The sequence below is a fragment of the Astyanax mexicanus genome, chromosome 1 (genome assembly GCF_023375975.1).
Source record: "Astyanax mexicanus isolate ESR-SI-001 chromosome 1, AstMex3_surface, whole genome shotgun sequence".
Lineage (NCBI taxonomy): Eukaryota > Metazoa > Chordata > Actinopteri > Characiformes > Acestrorhamphidae > Astyanax > Astyanax mexicanus.
Genome location: NC_064408.1, coordinates 46830168 through 46847860, shown reverse-complemented (window position 1 = coordinate 46847860; position 17693 = coordinate 46830168). Strand labels below are relative to the sequence as shown.

General features: G+C 37.5%; 1 protein-coding gene across 1 annotated transcript in view; it reads right to left on the bottom strand.

Annotated features, from left to right (window-relative positions):
* Nucleotides 1-17693, bottom strand: part of scara5 (scavenger receptor class A, member 5 (putative)) — a 132301-nt gene that overhangs the window by 25842 nt on the left and 88766 nt on the right. The window contains exons 6-8 of the mRNA XM_022662778.2: nucleotides 13410-13490; nucleotides 11785-11892; nucleotides 4915-4980 (exon numbers count right to left, since the gene is read on the bottom strand). Of these exons, the coding sequence (XP_022518499.2) occupies nucleotides 4915-4980; nucleotides 11785-11892; nucleotides 13410-13490 (255 nt within the window). The remainder of the gene's footprint in view (nucleotides 1-4914; nucleotides 4981-11784; nucleotides 11893-13409; nucleotides 13491-17693) is intronic.

Here is a 17693-nt window from a genome sequence, read left to right as displayed (position 1 = left end):
CACACTCTCACTAAAAATATGTGATGCACACTCTCCCAGATTCACACTGCTCCATTTCTACTTTCACACACTCCTTCTCTTACACATTTCCCTAATGCGTTTCCTTCACCACTCTACTCACATTCAACACTCCCCCCCCCTTTAACACACTCCATGCAAACACTTGACTCAAACGACCAAGAATTTACAGCAGGTGCTCAATAAAAAAAACACAGACATCGTAAACACACTTTCTCTCTCTCTCCCCCTCTCTCTGTCTCTCTCTCTCTCTCACTCTCACACACACACCTATACTAACACTGATTTGACTCTGAAATCAATTCTAGAGCTAAGATAAATAAATGGGCCTGAATGTGTGTGAGCATTCTTTGGTGATGTCATTTAGAAAAGTCATTATTTTGCAGTTTGAACAGAACACTCTGCACTGTGAAAGTGAAAAGCTCAGCTTGCCTAAAGCATGCAGGGCTAGTTTGTACTGATCACTTTACATTTGACTGACACCTTAAATCTGAGACTAGATTTTAGATAATAAATCTTAAAACCAATCCAGTAAATCCATCAGCGTGTGGTCTGTTAACTCTTTGGTCTCCACAATCTCCTGATCTAAACCTGATGAACTGAGATGGTGATTTGAGGTGATTTTAGATGAGCTGGAGCTTCACAGAATGAAGGAAAAGCAGCAACTATTGTTCAGCACCTCCAGGAACTCCTTTAAGACACTGATAAAACTATTCCAGGTGACTCTCCCTCATGAAGACACAGAGATTAAAATACCAAGAGTGTGCAGATCTCAAATCTGTCCTTAATGCTAAATGTGGTACTTAGAAGAATCTAAAGTATAAAACATATTCTGGTTTCTATTTGAAAAATATTTTTTTATGTGTTTCTGTTTCTGTATAGCTTTAATGTCTGTTTAATGTAAAACGTCATAAAAGGAAAGAAAACACATTGAACAAGAAGAGGTGTGTCCAAACTTTTGACTGACACTGTACACAGTAAAAAGAAATCCAACATAAATTTTTATTATTTATATTTTGATTTTATTAAATTTGTTTAGGGAAAGAGCCTTAATTATAGTCTAAGCAAAAATACATTGTTGTTATATTGAGTTAGTAAGAAAACTTTTTAGGGAAATGTGGTACCAATTGTTTTTTTTGTTTTATAAGATGTCTTTACAGTGTTTAGTATAACTGCCCACTGGATGCTGTTGGTGGACAATTCTCAGTCCAGCAGTGACACTGAAAAGTTTAAAAACTCCAGCAGCACTGCTGTATTTGATCCACTTTTACAAGCACAATAAACATTAACACAAAAAAAAAGACCTACAATCATTTTAAGATCAAGGGCCCTATTTTAGAGGGCCATCGATCGTTCAACTGCACGTGAATAAAAAGCATGATTTAGGGAGTGTCAGTGTGCCTTTGCTATCATAACAATGGGAAAAGTAAGCCTTGCACAGCTCGAAACATGCAAAAGGCGTGTACTATTCATCCTAGATAATCATGGGTGTGTTTTGGGCGAAACATAAAATAAACCGATTATCGTGCCATTTGCCATACCCTTTAAGACCCAGGTGTGCTCCGACATTGCAGGATTGGTATTTTAATGGCCAAGTGCTTCTGCGTTTCTCAGAACAGGAAACTGACCTGTGCGTTCACACTGTAAAGGTGTGCAAACAGCTAATTTACGGGAACAGCAATGTACATTTATTTTGCACTTTGTTTATTGTTCATGTAAAAGTCGGGTTTGCATACTGCTGTGTGTCTTTGTGCATGTAAAGAATGGGGGTGTATGCCTGTGTTGCCAAGATAACAGTGAACATCTGACTCGTGACTGTTGTCAGAGTTCAAATCAGCCAGTGGTGCACCTTCATTTTCCATTGGCAAGATAGCAATGCTCCAAAAATTTACCTGAACATACCTAACTTCCAGACCACCACACCCATCAGAGTAGTAGATATATTCACAATCGCTTTTGCTATTTTAATGGCACGGGCACGAGGTGTGAAAATAGGCAGTTTGCATGGTGAAAGATAGCAATGAGCATTATGACGTGCCTTGCGCAGGGTGTAAGATAGGGCCCCAAGTCTGTGTGTGTTTTGTGTGATGTGTTTTTTACACTTTTTTTTATCTGTCTTGTGTTTCTTTTTCCGCCCGAGTGAAATAATTTACCTGTCAGAGCTGAACTGAGTAATGTGGCATTTAAAAGTGAATAATGAAACAGCCTATTTTGGGAGAGTGCTGGGTGAAAGGTGAGGGCTGGCCCGCAGCTGGAAACATGTGTATAGTGCTTCATCTGAACTTTATGAATAAAAGAAGAGAGGGAGAAACATGAAAAGCATGCTTTTGATCTCAGATTTTCTCTCAAAAATGATTCTGTTGTGCAGAGCGGATATACAGGGTGTACCAGGCAGAACAGATGAGATCATGGGACTGAAACACACTATCCATTTACTGCTGAGAACAACGTGAGCCCACATCACAAATAGCAGCAGTAAAACTCCGGACACACCTTCTTTTTTTGTTACTTTGTTCTTATTAGGTATAATTTATGACTGTATTTAGCCTACAATTTAAAACAAGTATTGTAGGTCTTTAAAAAAGGAATCTCCAGAGTGTGTTCCTGTGGATGGACACAATGTAGCTTTTTTAAAATTATATATTCACCCTATTAATTGCATCTGTTTTTATTTATTGAGCAAAACAATGTCTGAAATGTGATTGACACATGAGTATCTATCGGCTTGGCAATTTGGGGCTTGATAACAGTTCTGTACAGCTGCAAAATGTAATTAATTACTTTTCCATTACATCACTGTGAATGAAGTGCAGTCACTCCTGTCACATGGACACATACAGGGGTTGGACAATGAAACTGAAACACCTGGTTTTAGACCACAATAATTTATTGTGGTGACGGACAGTTCTGGTGGAAACAGGAGAGTTGAGGTGCACATTGAATTCTGCCGTGATTTGTGCAGCCGTGGTTTTATGTTTTTTGGATACAATCCAGGTTAGCACCCGAACATCCCTTTCAGACAGCTTCCTCTTACAGCGTCCACAGTTAATCCTGTTGGATGTGGTTGGTCCTTCTTGGTGCTATGCTGACATTACCCTGGATACCGTGGCTCTTGATACATCACAAAGACTTGCTGTCTTGGTCACAGATGCGTCAGCAAGACGTGCACCAACAATTTGTCCTCTTTTGAGCTCTGGTATGTCACTCATAATGTTGTGTGCATTGCAATATTTAGAGCAACACTGTGCTCTTACCCTAATAATTGAACCTTCACACTCTGCTCTTACTGGTGCAATGTGCAGTTAATGAAGATCGACCACCAGGCTGCTCCAATTTAGCCATGAAACCTCCCACACTAAAATGACAGGTGTTTCATTGTCCGACCCCTGTACATTACCTGTCATTGTACACTGTATCATTTGAGAGACTGCTTCGTGTCATCTTTGTCATTACGCTGTATTTTCTGTATTTTCGTAAACAGCATCTATTCCTACATGCTGATCACATTTTATTTTTATGCTACAATAAGCATGCACTTACCTTAACCTAAACATTAAATCTAGCCCTAAATCCAACTCTAACCCCAAACTTAACCTCAACTATAAATCATCCCTAAAACCAATCCTTAACCTAAACATTAAGTCTAACCCTAAATATAAGCCTTAAAGAGTTAAGATTAGACTTCAGGTTAGGTGTAGGGTTTAATAGAGACATTTAATAGAGAATTATCTACTTTTTTGAGGCATCTCTGCTGTGCTTCTCAGCAGAGGAATCTGTGAAGGTGCGAGAGCATGTCATTTACAAGAAACACCATGTTGTTGTATTCTTATTCTGTCATTGATGTAAAAGTTGGGTTTATGCACTGCTGCTTGTCCTTGTGTGTAACTACGTAAAAGGCACATCTGCAATGTGTAAAAAATTACTGTTCGCAGGGTGTAAGATAGCAATAAGCATTGCGACGTGCCTTGCACAGGAAGTAAGATAAGGCCCTGACGTGTTTAAAAACACCAGCAGCACTGATGTGTATATTTTATATCTCTCAACAACTATTATCCCTTCTGTTCTGACCTAGTGGGGCCTGAGGATTCCCCATGGGAGGGAATTATGTTTGGTGCTTTTGCTATCTTGTAAGAAAAAAGGATTCTTAGATTTGTAACATTAGAGAAGCCTTGCAAAATAGAGAAAAGGCCCATTAAATCATTAAGTACTGCTTCAAAAAAACATTTCTATACAAAATCAGCTAAAGGTCTTTAACCTATTAACATGCCTCGACCCGTATACGGGCTACAGGTGTAGGTGATACAAACCCTTTTTTTCTGCAGTAAAATAACTTATTTACACTCTATAAATTCTAGGGCTTTGAAATATCCTACAGGAACAGGACACTTGGAGAAGCTTCCTGTCTTCTCTCTACTCCACTTAATGATTCCAGATCAGTAACAGGAATTAACCCAAATTCTGCAGGTTTGAAACAGACGTCAAAACTAGACAACCGTAACTAAATGAAAGGTTTGGAGGACATGAACTTTTTGATTTGTATTCAGAATTTATATTGATTTCAAAATAAAGTCCAGGAAAGAACTAATTTTATGATTTTATTCATTATATTTTGACAGTTGCAGATTTACTTGACTATTTTTCTACACTTTTTATTACAATTACAATGATGTCTTCAGTAATATTCCTTATCAAACATGAAAGATTTTTATGTAACGGTTTAATAGAAATACTCAAGATTTAGGGGTGTAATGTCAGGCAGACAACTGACAAAATCCTGGCCTGTTACGGGCTTTAAATGCATCGCCTTGTGCTTCCAGGCAGGTAGTGTATGTAAGTTGTGTATGTTTCTGATTTGGAGGAACACTCTTAAGGGTGTAAGTGTGTGAAGATTCATACCTGTTTTATCTCCTTGGCCACCTCGATCGCCCTTCTCTCCCTTGAGTCCTCTCTCTCCTCTCTGGCCTAAAAGAGATAAAATGAGAAAAGCTGGGATTAGAGACTGCTCTAATACAGTGCATATGTGTGTGTGTGTGTGTGTGTGTGTGCATATAATGGTCTTCTGGTTGGCAACACTGGTTTTTAGACCAAAAAAGCACATCTGTTTTGTGACTTAGCGTAAATAGTTATAACGTGATAATGGAAACCCATTAAAATGATAAACTATTAAATGACTGTATAGTAAAACAACTGTTATTTTAGACTTATTTAATACATCATATATCATTTACTTTCCTGCGTTTTTCTAGTTGATAAATAAAAGGTAAGTCTATCCTGAGGTAAAACATGCTTCAAATAGCTCAGTGTTCTTTAGAAAAGAACAGCCTGTGCACATTCCCAAACTGGAATTACAATATTCCTCAGGACTAGCCTCACCAGCCAACAAACATGCTGCAGATTTCAGAAACAGACAGCAGACATGGTCATTTTAATGCTTCATCTACAGAGAACACTGTGCTGGCTGTTGTAGGAGATTAGGCTACAGGTAGATTTAGGCTGGGAACCAGAATGGAGTTCTGGTGGAACCCTTTTTGGTGCTATATATGTAGAACTAATTTTAGTTTTATCTCCTCATAGAGAAGAACATTTTTTTTACATTCAGGCTTCGTGAGTTGTCATGGTTCTATGCAGAACCACTGCTCCAGGAGTCCCCTATTAATGAGTGTGAAGCAAGCAAATCAGGGCATAACATGATTTAAGATACAACCCAACTATCAGCTGTATTTTACAAGTTTGTGTTAAAACTGTTAAAAAAAAGCTGCTTAAACTGGTATTCTGACCATATAATTACTGCAGTTACGAACAAAAAAAAAACACCAATAAACCAATAAACACCAAACACCAAAAAACCAATAAACAGAGAGAACCAAACCAAGGGCTCTGAACCAAACCAAGGAAAAATGCTCCAAGATCACAAGCTTGTTAAGTGATTTGTATAAGAGCAAAAAATGGTAGGTGTAAAAACACCCTAATAAGCATTTTCATTTATCCAATGACACAGCATTAGTGGCATTTCAAACAGATGTGACACACCTTCATTTCTTTTGGAGGGTAAAGTGACCTTACTAGTAAAACAACTGTACCATGTAGTAAAACATTAAACATTTAAGTTAATTTGGCTCTATAAAGAACTATTTCCTTTAGTAAAAACTCTGGAAGAACATTTTTTTTGAGAATGAAGTTCTCAAAAAGCTGTGAATAAAAAAAAAAGCTTATTTAACCTTCTAAAACCTGGACTTTTGCTTGATGTATGTTCTTTTTATTTCTTCCATCTATGTGTGATTAATAGAACCTAACAAGTATAACACTTAAATTTGTTTTTGTACAGAAAGCCAGTCTTGCAATTTTGTCAAAAATGTAGCTTTCTACAGTAAGTAACTTAACTAGTTTCAAACATGAAATTTTATCCCATGTTTCTGTCTAGACTGGCAGTAGAAACTTTTGACTGGGATTTTGGCTTTTTTCTTTTTTTTTTTAATTAATTTTGTTTAATGTTGTCATGTGTCCAGAAGATTGAAGGTATGAGCAGTGTGTCCTTATGAGGCCAATAGGTCAATGTAAAAAAAAAAAAAATCAAGTATTATAGTGCTGAGAAGCAGAAATATAAATTCCATATATGAGGACCCAGGGTCTCAAGAGGTCAAGCACAACAAGTTTACATTGCGTTTGCTTTTGGTTTTATATAAAACCTTAATTAAAGACTGAATGGACCTTTAATATGCTTCACAATAAAAAAATGTGCAAAATGGTCTTTGTTGTGATAGAAGTCAAAACAACAAAAACATACTTATGTTTCCTAAAGAACCTATCAAAAGAGTGGTTTCAATTTTTAATGAATTTTAAAAACACCAACATTGGTTCAAATCCGGGACCAAAATCCTCATTTATGTCGTCATTCCAAAACATCCTTTTTTGACACTTCTATTTAAAAAAAAGCGTAAAGCTGAACTGAGCTCATCTGTCTTTCTCATCTGTCTGGATCTAATAATACCTTCCTACTTCCCACACACATCCGTTTCAGTCTTTAAATTGACCAGGCTGATTAAAGACCAAATACTCCAGAAAAAGCACGGGTAGTTTCAGTTTCATGCCCTGGCTCAAACCTTGGGGACGACTTCAAAAGCACTACATAACACTGAGGCACCTATAATCATTTGTCTAGTCCGGTGGTCTCCAACCCTCACCCTGGAGAACCACTATCCTGCATGTTTTAACTCAAATCTAGCACACCCAAGTCAGCCAATCAGAGACCGCTAAAGGCAGTAATTAGTTGGGTCAGGTAGGGTGCATTAGGGTTGGATCTTTAGGGCTGGAGACCACTGGTCTAGTGTTCTCTCCTACACTCTGACAACTTCATGGGTGAGAGCTGAGGAGTGAGAGACTAGACAACAAATTGTGAACATGTGTTTCTGTTCTGCCACACATCTGGTACATTATATATCCTTATAAGTGCAAAAAGAGCATGTAAAGCATTTCTAAACATGAGCTATTGGGGTGTATTTAGCTTCAATACGTACCTAAATAGTCATTTGACAGTTGTGACATTTTTTGAACTATGTTAATAACACATCTTTACTCTAACACTCTTTAGACCCACATGTGGTTTAAACAGCTAAAGGGTAGGAGTGCTGACATCACAACCAGGCTTTGATCAGCTGTCCTTTCAGTTTTGCAAGTAACTAGAAAAAAGAGGGTATTATGGTATGGTTAAATGGTACACTAACAACCACTTACAATTTAAACCTATTTTTTTTTAGATTTTAAGAGATAGAACAACAAAAAGTAGCACATAATTGTGAATTGGAATGAAAATGATGCATGTTTTTCAAAATTGTAATCAAATAAAAATCTTAAAAAAATTAATATTGAAAAGACTTCAGCCCCCTTATTCCAAAATTTCCCCTCGGGGATCAAGTAAGAAAGAAAGAAAGTAAGAAAGAAAGAAAGAAAGTAAGTAAGTAAGTAAGTAAGTACGTACCTACCTACTTAACCTACCTGCCTACCTACCTGCCTACATACCTACCTACCTACCTGCCTACCTACCTGCCTACATACCTTCCTACCTACCTGCCTACCTACCTGCCCACATACCTACCTACCTACCTGCCTACTTGCCTACATACCTGCCTACCTGCCTACATACCTACCTACCTACCTACCTACCTGCCTACCTACCTGCCTACTTACCTACCTACCTGCCTACATACCTACCTACCTGCCTACCTACCTGCCTACATACCTACCTACCTACCTACCTGCCTACTTGCCTACATACCTGCCTACCTGCCTACATACCTACCTACCTACCTACCTGCCTACCTGCCTACATACCTACCTACCTGCCTACCTACCTGCCTACCTGCCTACATACCTACCTACCTACCTACCTACCTACCTGCCTGCCTACCTACCTACCTATTTTCATGTTTTGCCACAGAAACTTAATGGAACACATGAATATTCTTTGATCTAACTCATTCCACATACTCTGGCTGTATGTTTAGGGTCATTGTCTTGCTGGAAGGTGAAAAAAAGTCTTTTGTTACATTCTACAGGTTTTCTCTGCAGGATTGCCCTGAATTTAGACCCATTCATTCTTCCATCAACTTTGACCAGTTTTGTGTCCCTGCTGGAGAAAAGCATCTCTACAACATGATGCTACCACCACCATGTTTCACTGTGGGGATGGTGTGTTCAGGGTGATCAGCAGTGTTACTTTCCTGCCACACATATTGCTTTGAATGTTTTCCAAAAGGTTCAATTTTGGTCTTTGATCTGACCACAGAACCTTCTTCCACATGTTTGTCGTGTCCCCTACATAGGTTGTGGCAAACTGCAAAAAGCACTTCTTATGTATTTCTTTTAACAATGATTTTTTAACAATGGATCTCTGCAACTCCTCCAGATTGACCATGGACCTCTGGAAACCTGGACAGCCATGCCTTAGTATGTTTGCAGCTGTAGAATACTTTTTCTCATTTTTGGGTGATGGATTGAACAGCGCTTCTTCTCAACTTTATCTCTGTCCTGTCTGGTGAGTTCCTTGGTCTTCATGATGCTGTTTGTTCTCTAGTGTTCTCTAACAAACCACTGAGGCCTTCACAGAACAGCTGTATTTATACTGAGACTAAATTACACACAGCTGCACTTTATTAACTGATTCAGTGACTTCTGAAGGTAATTAATTGTATTGTATTGTTTTTTAGGGGTTTTAGAGTAAAAGGGGATGAATACTTTTGCACAAAAAAAGTCACACTTTTCAGATTTTTATTTGATTAAAACTTTGAAAACTGCATAATTTTCATTCTATCTCACAATTACGTGCTACTTTGTTTTGGTCTATCACTTAAAATTTCAATAATTACACTTAAGTTTGGGATTGTAAGGAGAAAAAATGTAAAATAAAAGGGGTTTGAATAGCTAGTCTATATAAACACTGTCTAAACAATACTTTCTACATAACAAAGTTGTGGAAAACTGGCAAAGAAAGCATAATTGTACATTTCCCTGAAAAATTGACAGAAAATGCCTGTCTGGCACTTTTTATAGTATACACTGCTTTCTATCCTAGCATAGTTTATTTCCAACTCTAATTTAACACACCTGGCTGTGATACGACTACACTGCTGCAGGCCTTGATTAGCTGGATCAGGTGTTTCAGATTGAGGTTGGAACTGAACTTGGCAGGGAAATGTACCATGAACCGGGTGGTATGACTCCAGGACTGGAATCTCCTCGTCTTGATTACAGAAAAATAGTTTTTTTTTTTTTTTTACAACAACTACTTTGCATTTCTTAAAGTGAAAACTTTTTAAGCCCTTAAAGGTAATTTCAGAGAAGTCTCAGTTTAGGGAAGGCCTGTCATGATAACTACTTTTTTAAAGTACTTAAAGGTGCACCAATAGCAGATGTGTAAATACACACACATAGCTTTTTCCTGTACTGCAAACAAAATAGGACTATCTGGAGCAGATAAACAAGAACCTGTTGAAGAACCTGAGTCCCAAAACTTATAAATACCATTCTTTCTTTTGATATTGACATGATGTCTAGATTTTGAGTATCTTTTGATCTACTACACTTTGTCAGGCAGATCCTAGTTAAGTGCTTTCTTGATGGAGAACAGGGGTGGCTAAAGAAATTAAATTATGTTTTAACTGGAGGCAAACCCTGCATTTTGTGTCTTTGACTTATATTTAAAGTTGTTTCTGTTACATTAGCTGCATTAACCTTGTTAACATTAAAAATTAACATTAAAAAATTCATGTACACATGTTTGAAAATTCAGGTTTGTTTCTTATTCAGTCATAAGGTAGAGGACTTAGGTTTAACCTGATCATCCTAAATTCTTGTATTGTCCCAAAACAAAATGACACCTTTAATTGTGAAACCAAAAGCAAATTAAAGTAACCTTAAGAAACAAGAAACCTTCAAACAAACCTTCCTCTAAAGATTCCAAGCTGTTTTCCTGACTTGAGTTGGATTGCTTGGCTTGTCTGAGATACACTGGAGGCTTAGGTTTCATTTTAAAGTGCTTTTAACTCGATTGTTGTAAATGTTCCAGAATAGCTGGTCCTAATAAAGCTAACCACACTACTATGGAAAATGAGGCAAAGGGTGTTCAGCAGTGTGTAATGAAACCAAAAGCACTAAAAACCTAATTGCTGTCTTTTCTGTGTAAACACAGAACACAGTATCCTTCCTAGAGTTGTAAATTTGACTTGTTTTCTTGTAATGCCCTCTCCAGGGGAAAGAGAATGACATTCCACATTACTATAGCTTTTTTAAGCTGTTTTTGCTTTGGATGTATTTATATTACCCTTGTTTTAGCTCTCATTTACTGTGCATGTGCACAGCCTGTGTACATCAATGCAGACTGAGTTCTACTAGCGTCGGTCATAAACTGAGAGGCTGGTGTGTAGGAGCGAGAATAAAGAGAAGGAATGGCTTTAACAAACATTTCCATTAAACCCTGTAAAATATTTAGTTAAATACTGTTTTTACAGTATTACTGTCCATAAAAAGGTGCCACAAAGGCTGCTTTAAATTATGGCACTAAAGTTAATGGCTTGCTTAAATATAGATACACTATATGGGCAAAAATATTGAGAGACAAACTTATTCATTGTTACAAAAGTAATTTATTTATTTTTATCCCCCATTTTCTCCCAATTTGGTTATCCAATTGTCCCACCATATTTGTGCATCCCCATCACCAGTGATCCCTGTGACCCTCGGAGGGTGCGGACGAGCACACGCCTCCTCCGATACATGTGAAATAAATAACCCATTTTTTCGAGTGCACTCGGAGGAAAGCGCAGCGACTCAGTTCCGATACATCCACTCACAGATGCCTCGTGCTGCCCGGCTCCACCGGGAGTGTGATGGGGAGAGAGCGCCATCTACCCACCCGGAGAGAGAAAGGGCAATTGTGCTCTCTCTGGGTGTCGGAAGCTGATGGCAGAGCTACATAAACAGGATTCGAACCTGGCAGCGCTTTAGACCGTATTAAAATGTAATTTATGCTGCTACCGTTGGAGTATTTAGTCTTCATCAAAGGCTTTTTACTAGATTATTGAACATGGCTGTGTGAGGATCTGATTGCATCCATCAGCAAAAGCATTAGTGAGGTTAGAATGTAGGGTTATTACCACCACTTTTAATAAAACAAATGCCGATTAGTCACACTCAACATTTGCTGTGTCAGGGTTGAAAAAGGAAATGATGAGACAGTCGGTTTGGGTGTGGATGTGTGCTATTAAACTTTACCTTTGGGCCCCGGAGGTCCCATATCTCCTTTCTCCCCACTTTGACCATCAGTACCGCCTGGACCAGAAAGCCCCCGAGGACCCTGGATACCTTTTTCCCCTGGTAAACCTGACAAAACACAAACACACACAATATGTCTCCAATTTACGCAAATGAAAACATTCACTCTTATCAGGTCAGGTAATGTGTATGTAAATCAGGACACCCAGAACTTCTTAAAGCAAACAGAACACTATCATCAGTCATCACACTTTCAGCAGTGTGGGCAGGGTGCCAAGTCCTGCTGGAAAATGAAATCTGCATCTCCATTAAAGTTGTCAGCAGAGGGAAGCATGAAGTGCTGTAAGATATTGTGAGAAAAAGCTGCTCTAACTTTAGACTTGACAATAGAACACAGTGGACAAACACCAGCCGATGACATGTTTCTCCAAACCATCACTGATTGTAGATACTTCCCCCTAGACCTCAATCAGTTTGGACTGTGTGTCTCTCCTCCACTCTTCCTCCAGACTCTGCTTCCTTGATTCCCAAATGAAATGTAAAATGTATTGATGATCAGTGATGGTTAGTAGAATCATGTCATCTGCTGGTGTTGATCCACTGTGTTTTATTATCAAGTCTAAAGTCAATGCAGTTTTGTTTTCACACAAAATCTTACAGCACTTCATGCTTCCCTCTGCTGAAAGACAACTTTTATAGAAATGCGGATTTCATTTTCCAGCAGGACTTGGCACACTGCCCATAGTGGCAAAAGTACCAATTTGGTCTTATATAATATTCTAATTTTCTGAGACACTGATTTTTGGGTTTGTCATTGGCTGTAAAACATAGTCATCAACAATAAAAGAAATAAACAATTAAAACAGATCACTCTGTGTTTAATACATCTATATAACACATGAGTTTCACATTTTCAACTGAACTACTTAAATAAAGTAAATAAAGAAAATAAATTTTCAATGATTTGCATTTTTTGAGATGCACCTGTATCTGCTGTTTTGGATTAAGTAGTATCATTCTACACTGTCTCGCCAATCTTAGTGACAAGATAACTCAATGGTAGTCAGAGGCGTTTTCTATGGTCACAAGCCTTGGCATTTTGGAAATGCTCAAACCCCTTTTTCTGTGGCCATTCATTGTCAAATCACTAAAGTCTTTACACTTTCCATTTTCTACTACATGGTTTTTCAGGGTACATGCTGACTACAAGAACCCAATGTTTGCTTACCTATCACATACAGACCATTTACAAGATTATTAATATTATTAGCTTTATAATGTTTTGTCTCACCCATCTACCTTTATACTACATAAACATTGTAATAAGAGAAGAAACTGTATTTTTTTGTATCCTGAGTGAAGTGATTGTTTAAAAAGGCATTATGCTAAAACCTTTTTAATCAGTTGTTTAGATATGAGGCCCTCTGTGCTCCTGAGGCCCTGAGTTGAAGCCAATGTAGTCTATATGGACAATCCATCCATGAAGAAATCCAAATGTTTGCCTGAGCAGAGAGCATTAACATAAAAGCTAATAATCTTGAGATCTCTGGTAACAGGACAAATATAAAAACAGTGGTCAGGTTTTACAATTGTAGAACAAACTCCACCATCTGAAGCAGTTATACCTCTTAAGCCTGATAGGCCGGGCAGTCCTGCAGGTCCTAAAGGCCCCACATCTCCCTTATCACCTTTTGGTCCTGGTGGGCCTGAAATAGAGAGGGGAAACAGTTAAATGAAGCCAGAAATATTAACAAAGTCTAAAACTCAACTGAAACAAATTGGATGATTTTTAATCCTCAAAAACACCAGTTAATGCGAGATAAAAAAAAACTGTGAATTCTCAACAATAAGCTCCAATTCATACCACCTTTGTGTCTGCAAGTAGAGTTATGAGTTCTAATAAATATAAAACATCAATAAAAATACATTTACAAATAAAGCATCCATTCTACTGTACATTGGAAAAAACACAATCACAAATCTATCACTACAGAAATGTAAATCTGATATAATCTGTTTAGTGATTATGCATTTATATACAGTAAATTAACTATATAATATAAACTACTATAAAATTGTTATAAATTTACATTCAGGGACCAGAAAGAAGCTCTTTAATAATTAATTTTTAATAACATGTTGGGTTGAGTTATACAGTATTGTGCAAATGTTTTAGGCACCTGTGGTAATTTTAGTAAAGAAAAAGCTTCTTATATGTGAAGTAAGTGTTTATTAGCCCAGTAAAATACCAGAATTACAATAAATACAAACAGCAGTTTTACAAAAACAGTGATTTTACAGCCCTGTTCCCCTTAAAACATCTCCTAAACTCTCCTCATCTGAGTTTAATAGAGTTATTTCTAGTTCTCAGTATATCAACAGCTGGTTTGGTAAATTGGTGAATTTGGTAAATTAGGTGAGCTGCTGATGGAACTGAACATATCGTCGCTGTCCAATGAAAAACACTTTTCTCCAAAACAGCAACTTTACAGGAGAGAGAAAAAACATTGTAAACTTTTATTGGAAGTCAATGTAAAAAGAGTTTATTTCAGGTCATTTTGAAGAGTTTCTATTGGTCCGTTCATCAAGAAATGTAAGGGAGAGTTTGTCTGTTTAAATTATGTAGTTGACTAAAAATCGACAAAAATGGAGATAAGTGTTTTTCATAGGACAGCGCTGATATACACATGCTGGCTGAGGAGCATCCAGGAGAAATCTGGAACTACACTTTTTTTCTTTAGCTTGGCTTACAGGATATAACATACTTAGTTAAAAATGGGAATTCCTTGTTACGTTTTACTGTATGTATGTTTATTTGCATCTGTTTAAATCATATGTGGTGCTTTTTTCAGGCAAAAACACTCATATTCCTGAGATAATTTGCTTTGGTGCCTAAAACAGCATTGCACAGTACTGTGTTAAAGTACAAACCTATGCTTTTCACTCTATAGAAACATAAGAGTAAATTTAATACACATATTCATTTGTAATTTGAAACACTGCCTTATAAATAAAATCATGTTGGCTTTATTTAAAATCTGTCAAAAGCTGTACAATTCATAAAAAAGCTCCCCCTCAGGCCAGGCCTGCACTCCAGCGTTTACATAAACCCCCTGATCCACAGAAAACACTGAGGACCCATCACTACAGTAAATTCACAAACTTTAAGCAATAACAACGCCCGACCTCACAGTTATGAGTTTGGGATTCAGGACTTGGGTTATGGATCATGCCGTGCAAGCCCTCCTCATAGCTGGCTGGCCTTTTGTTACGCTTGGCTTTGAGTGTCCAGTTCTGCTCTTTTGTTGAACCATAAGCACAACAATGAAGAACATACATATTTACTTAGTGCTTCAAGCTCAAGAAAGCCTTTTCTTTTCTGTTTTTCTCTTAAGATCACATGTGTAGTATTATTGACCAGAGGGTCATGTTCTCCCCCAATTTTACAAAATACAGTTTTAAGGGGGCAGCTGCTAAATATGGCAGGTCTTCTTGTGTTGCCCCCCTCTTTCATGCCCAAATCCACCTACAAGGAAGGTCTCCTCGTTATATTAAACAAAACCAAGCTGCATAGCATGTGCTTCCTCCAGCTGACTTGAAGTCAGTTCACAAAAAGGTCACTGCTTATATGCTGCTAGGCTTATATGAGTTCTTGCTTTTGTGGTCAAATACACTGTAAAATATATATCTGTAAAAAAAAGGATGCCAGAAAAAACACAGCAAAACAAAACAGTAAAACAATGGTAATTTGCAGTAAAGGTAAATGACTCTTTTTCTGGCTTTTTTCTCTTTCATCTATCGAAAAATAGAGAAGTACTGTTAGATTAAAATGGCAAAGTGTAAATTAAAGGTCTGAATGGTCCTAAATACACAAATTACGCATCTACTTTCTCTATGTTGAATAACTATACATTTACGTTATTTCATTTTTCATTTACAATCCATAAACTGCAAAAAAGCATCCTGTAAACCTCAACAAAACATCTCTTAGAACATTAATGAACATGGGGGCTCTTTGCCACTATGATCAGGAGATCACTGGTTCGAATCCTGTTCATGTAGCTAGCCACCGGCTGCCAGAGCCCTGAGAGAGCACAATTGGCTTTGCTCTCTCTGTGTGGGTAGATGGCAATCTCTCCCCGCATCACTCCAAAAGGTGATACTGATCAGCACAAGGCATCTGTGAGCTGCTGTATCAGAACCGAGTCTCTGTGCTTTCCTCCGAGTGCACTGTGATACTACTCTGCAATAATGCATTAGCAGCGGTTTGAAAAGAGGTCGTGGCTGACTTCACATGTATCAGAGGAGGCATGTGCTAGTCTTCACCTTCCTGGTGTTGGGGCATCACCAGTGATAGAGGGATCCTTATAAGTGGGTTGAGTAATTGGCCTTGTAAATTAAGGAGAAAATAAGATAAAAATTGAAATAAGTTTAAAAGAACATTAATGAACACAAAATGACAATACGTAACTACTACTAAAAGCCTATTAATTATAAATCCCAAACAGTTCCAAAATACAACAGTACATCAATAAACCATAAAACTGGTCTGTATTTTGACAGGCAGAAGATGTCTTTTTGGCCACAGGTTTCCCAGGAATTTACAGTTTCCTACATTTATTTTTGTGCATATTGTTTTTAAAAAGCCACATAGCCACATAAAAGTCTTTTTGTAAAATTGCAGAAAATGTTTGTAAAAGTTTAACAAGGACAAACATTTTTATGGTTGGTTGTATTAACTTGCCAGCTAAAAGATAAAATAAAACAGAAAAAAATAATGTTTTTAAGTTATACAGACTTTTCACTGTCTATTCTCCTAATTTTAAGGTAATTTTACAATACATATTTACTGGGAAAAGCCTGTAACAATGTTTTTTTACATTGTATGTTATTTTTCCCTTAGTTAGGAAAAGATATGCATCATTATTTGATGAATTATATTATAATTTGGATGAAGAAGCACAAAACTATAAAAATAGGCGAAGACTTAAAATTTGAAAAACAATGCTACAGCACAGTTCACCCTGATTACAAGTTTTTCATGACCTTTTGATGAGGGCACCTGTTCTTAGAAACCGAGTTCAGAGAGATGTGGTCAGGGCTGGAGCCTCAGGGGTTAATGGATGGTTTGTTTTTTGTGCGCTCTGTGTGTTTTTGTCTCACTCCCTCTCAGGGGCCTTGGGAACCATTAATCTATTACATGTGCACTGGGCCAAACACACTGCGGTCAGGCACTATTAGGAGGGTTTCAGTGGAAGATCCCATTTTCTGCTGATCTGAGAGCAGTTTTGTGGCTTTCTCTTTTAATAGATGGATTTTGAATTTGAGCAATAGAGACTCATCAGTGAAAAATGGCCACTTCAGTGACACTGGGGAAAGAATAACTTCTCTACGTACAGCTGTACGAAGAGGGGAATGGAATGCAGGCTTTGGGTGGTGGACCTCCACCTGGGTTTTGCTTTGCTAAGAGTCTATATTTAACTCTATTTTCTCTTCTGCAGGGAGTGTCTGTGTGGGGAATTTTTTATGTGATATTTGGTCACAAAGAAATATTTCACAATATCAGCGTAACTGCCACAGGAAATCAAAGGCAAAAATCTGTATCAAATATATTTTGCTTTCATGTCAGTTCAAAATGAATATCAATTTAATTCCATTCATACAAAAAGCAATATATCTCAAAATCTTCTTAGTGAAATAACATATAATACTCAGTGGTCACTTTATTAGAAACTCAAGCCTTGCTGGTGTGAAGCTAGAGACTGTAGCACAACAGCTTGTGTTAGTCATCCTCCAGCATATAATTATTGATCAGATATCGATCAGATTATGGAATGGGTGAGAGGTGTAGACACACTGATCAGGGCAAATTATATATATATATATATATATATATATATATATATATA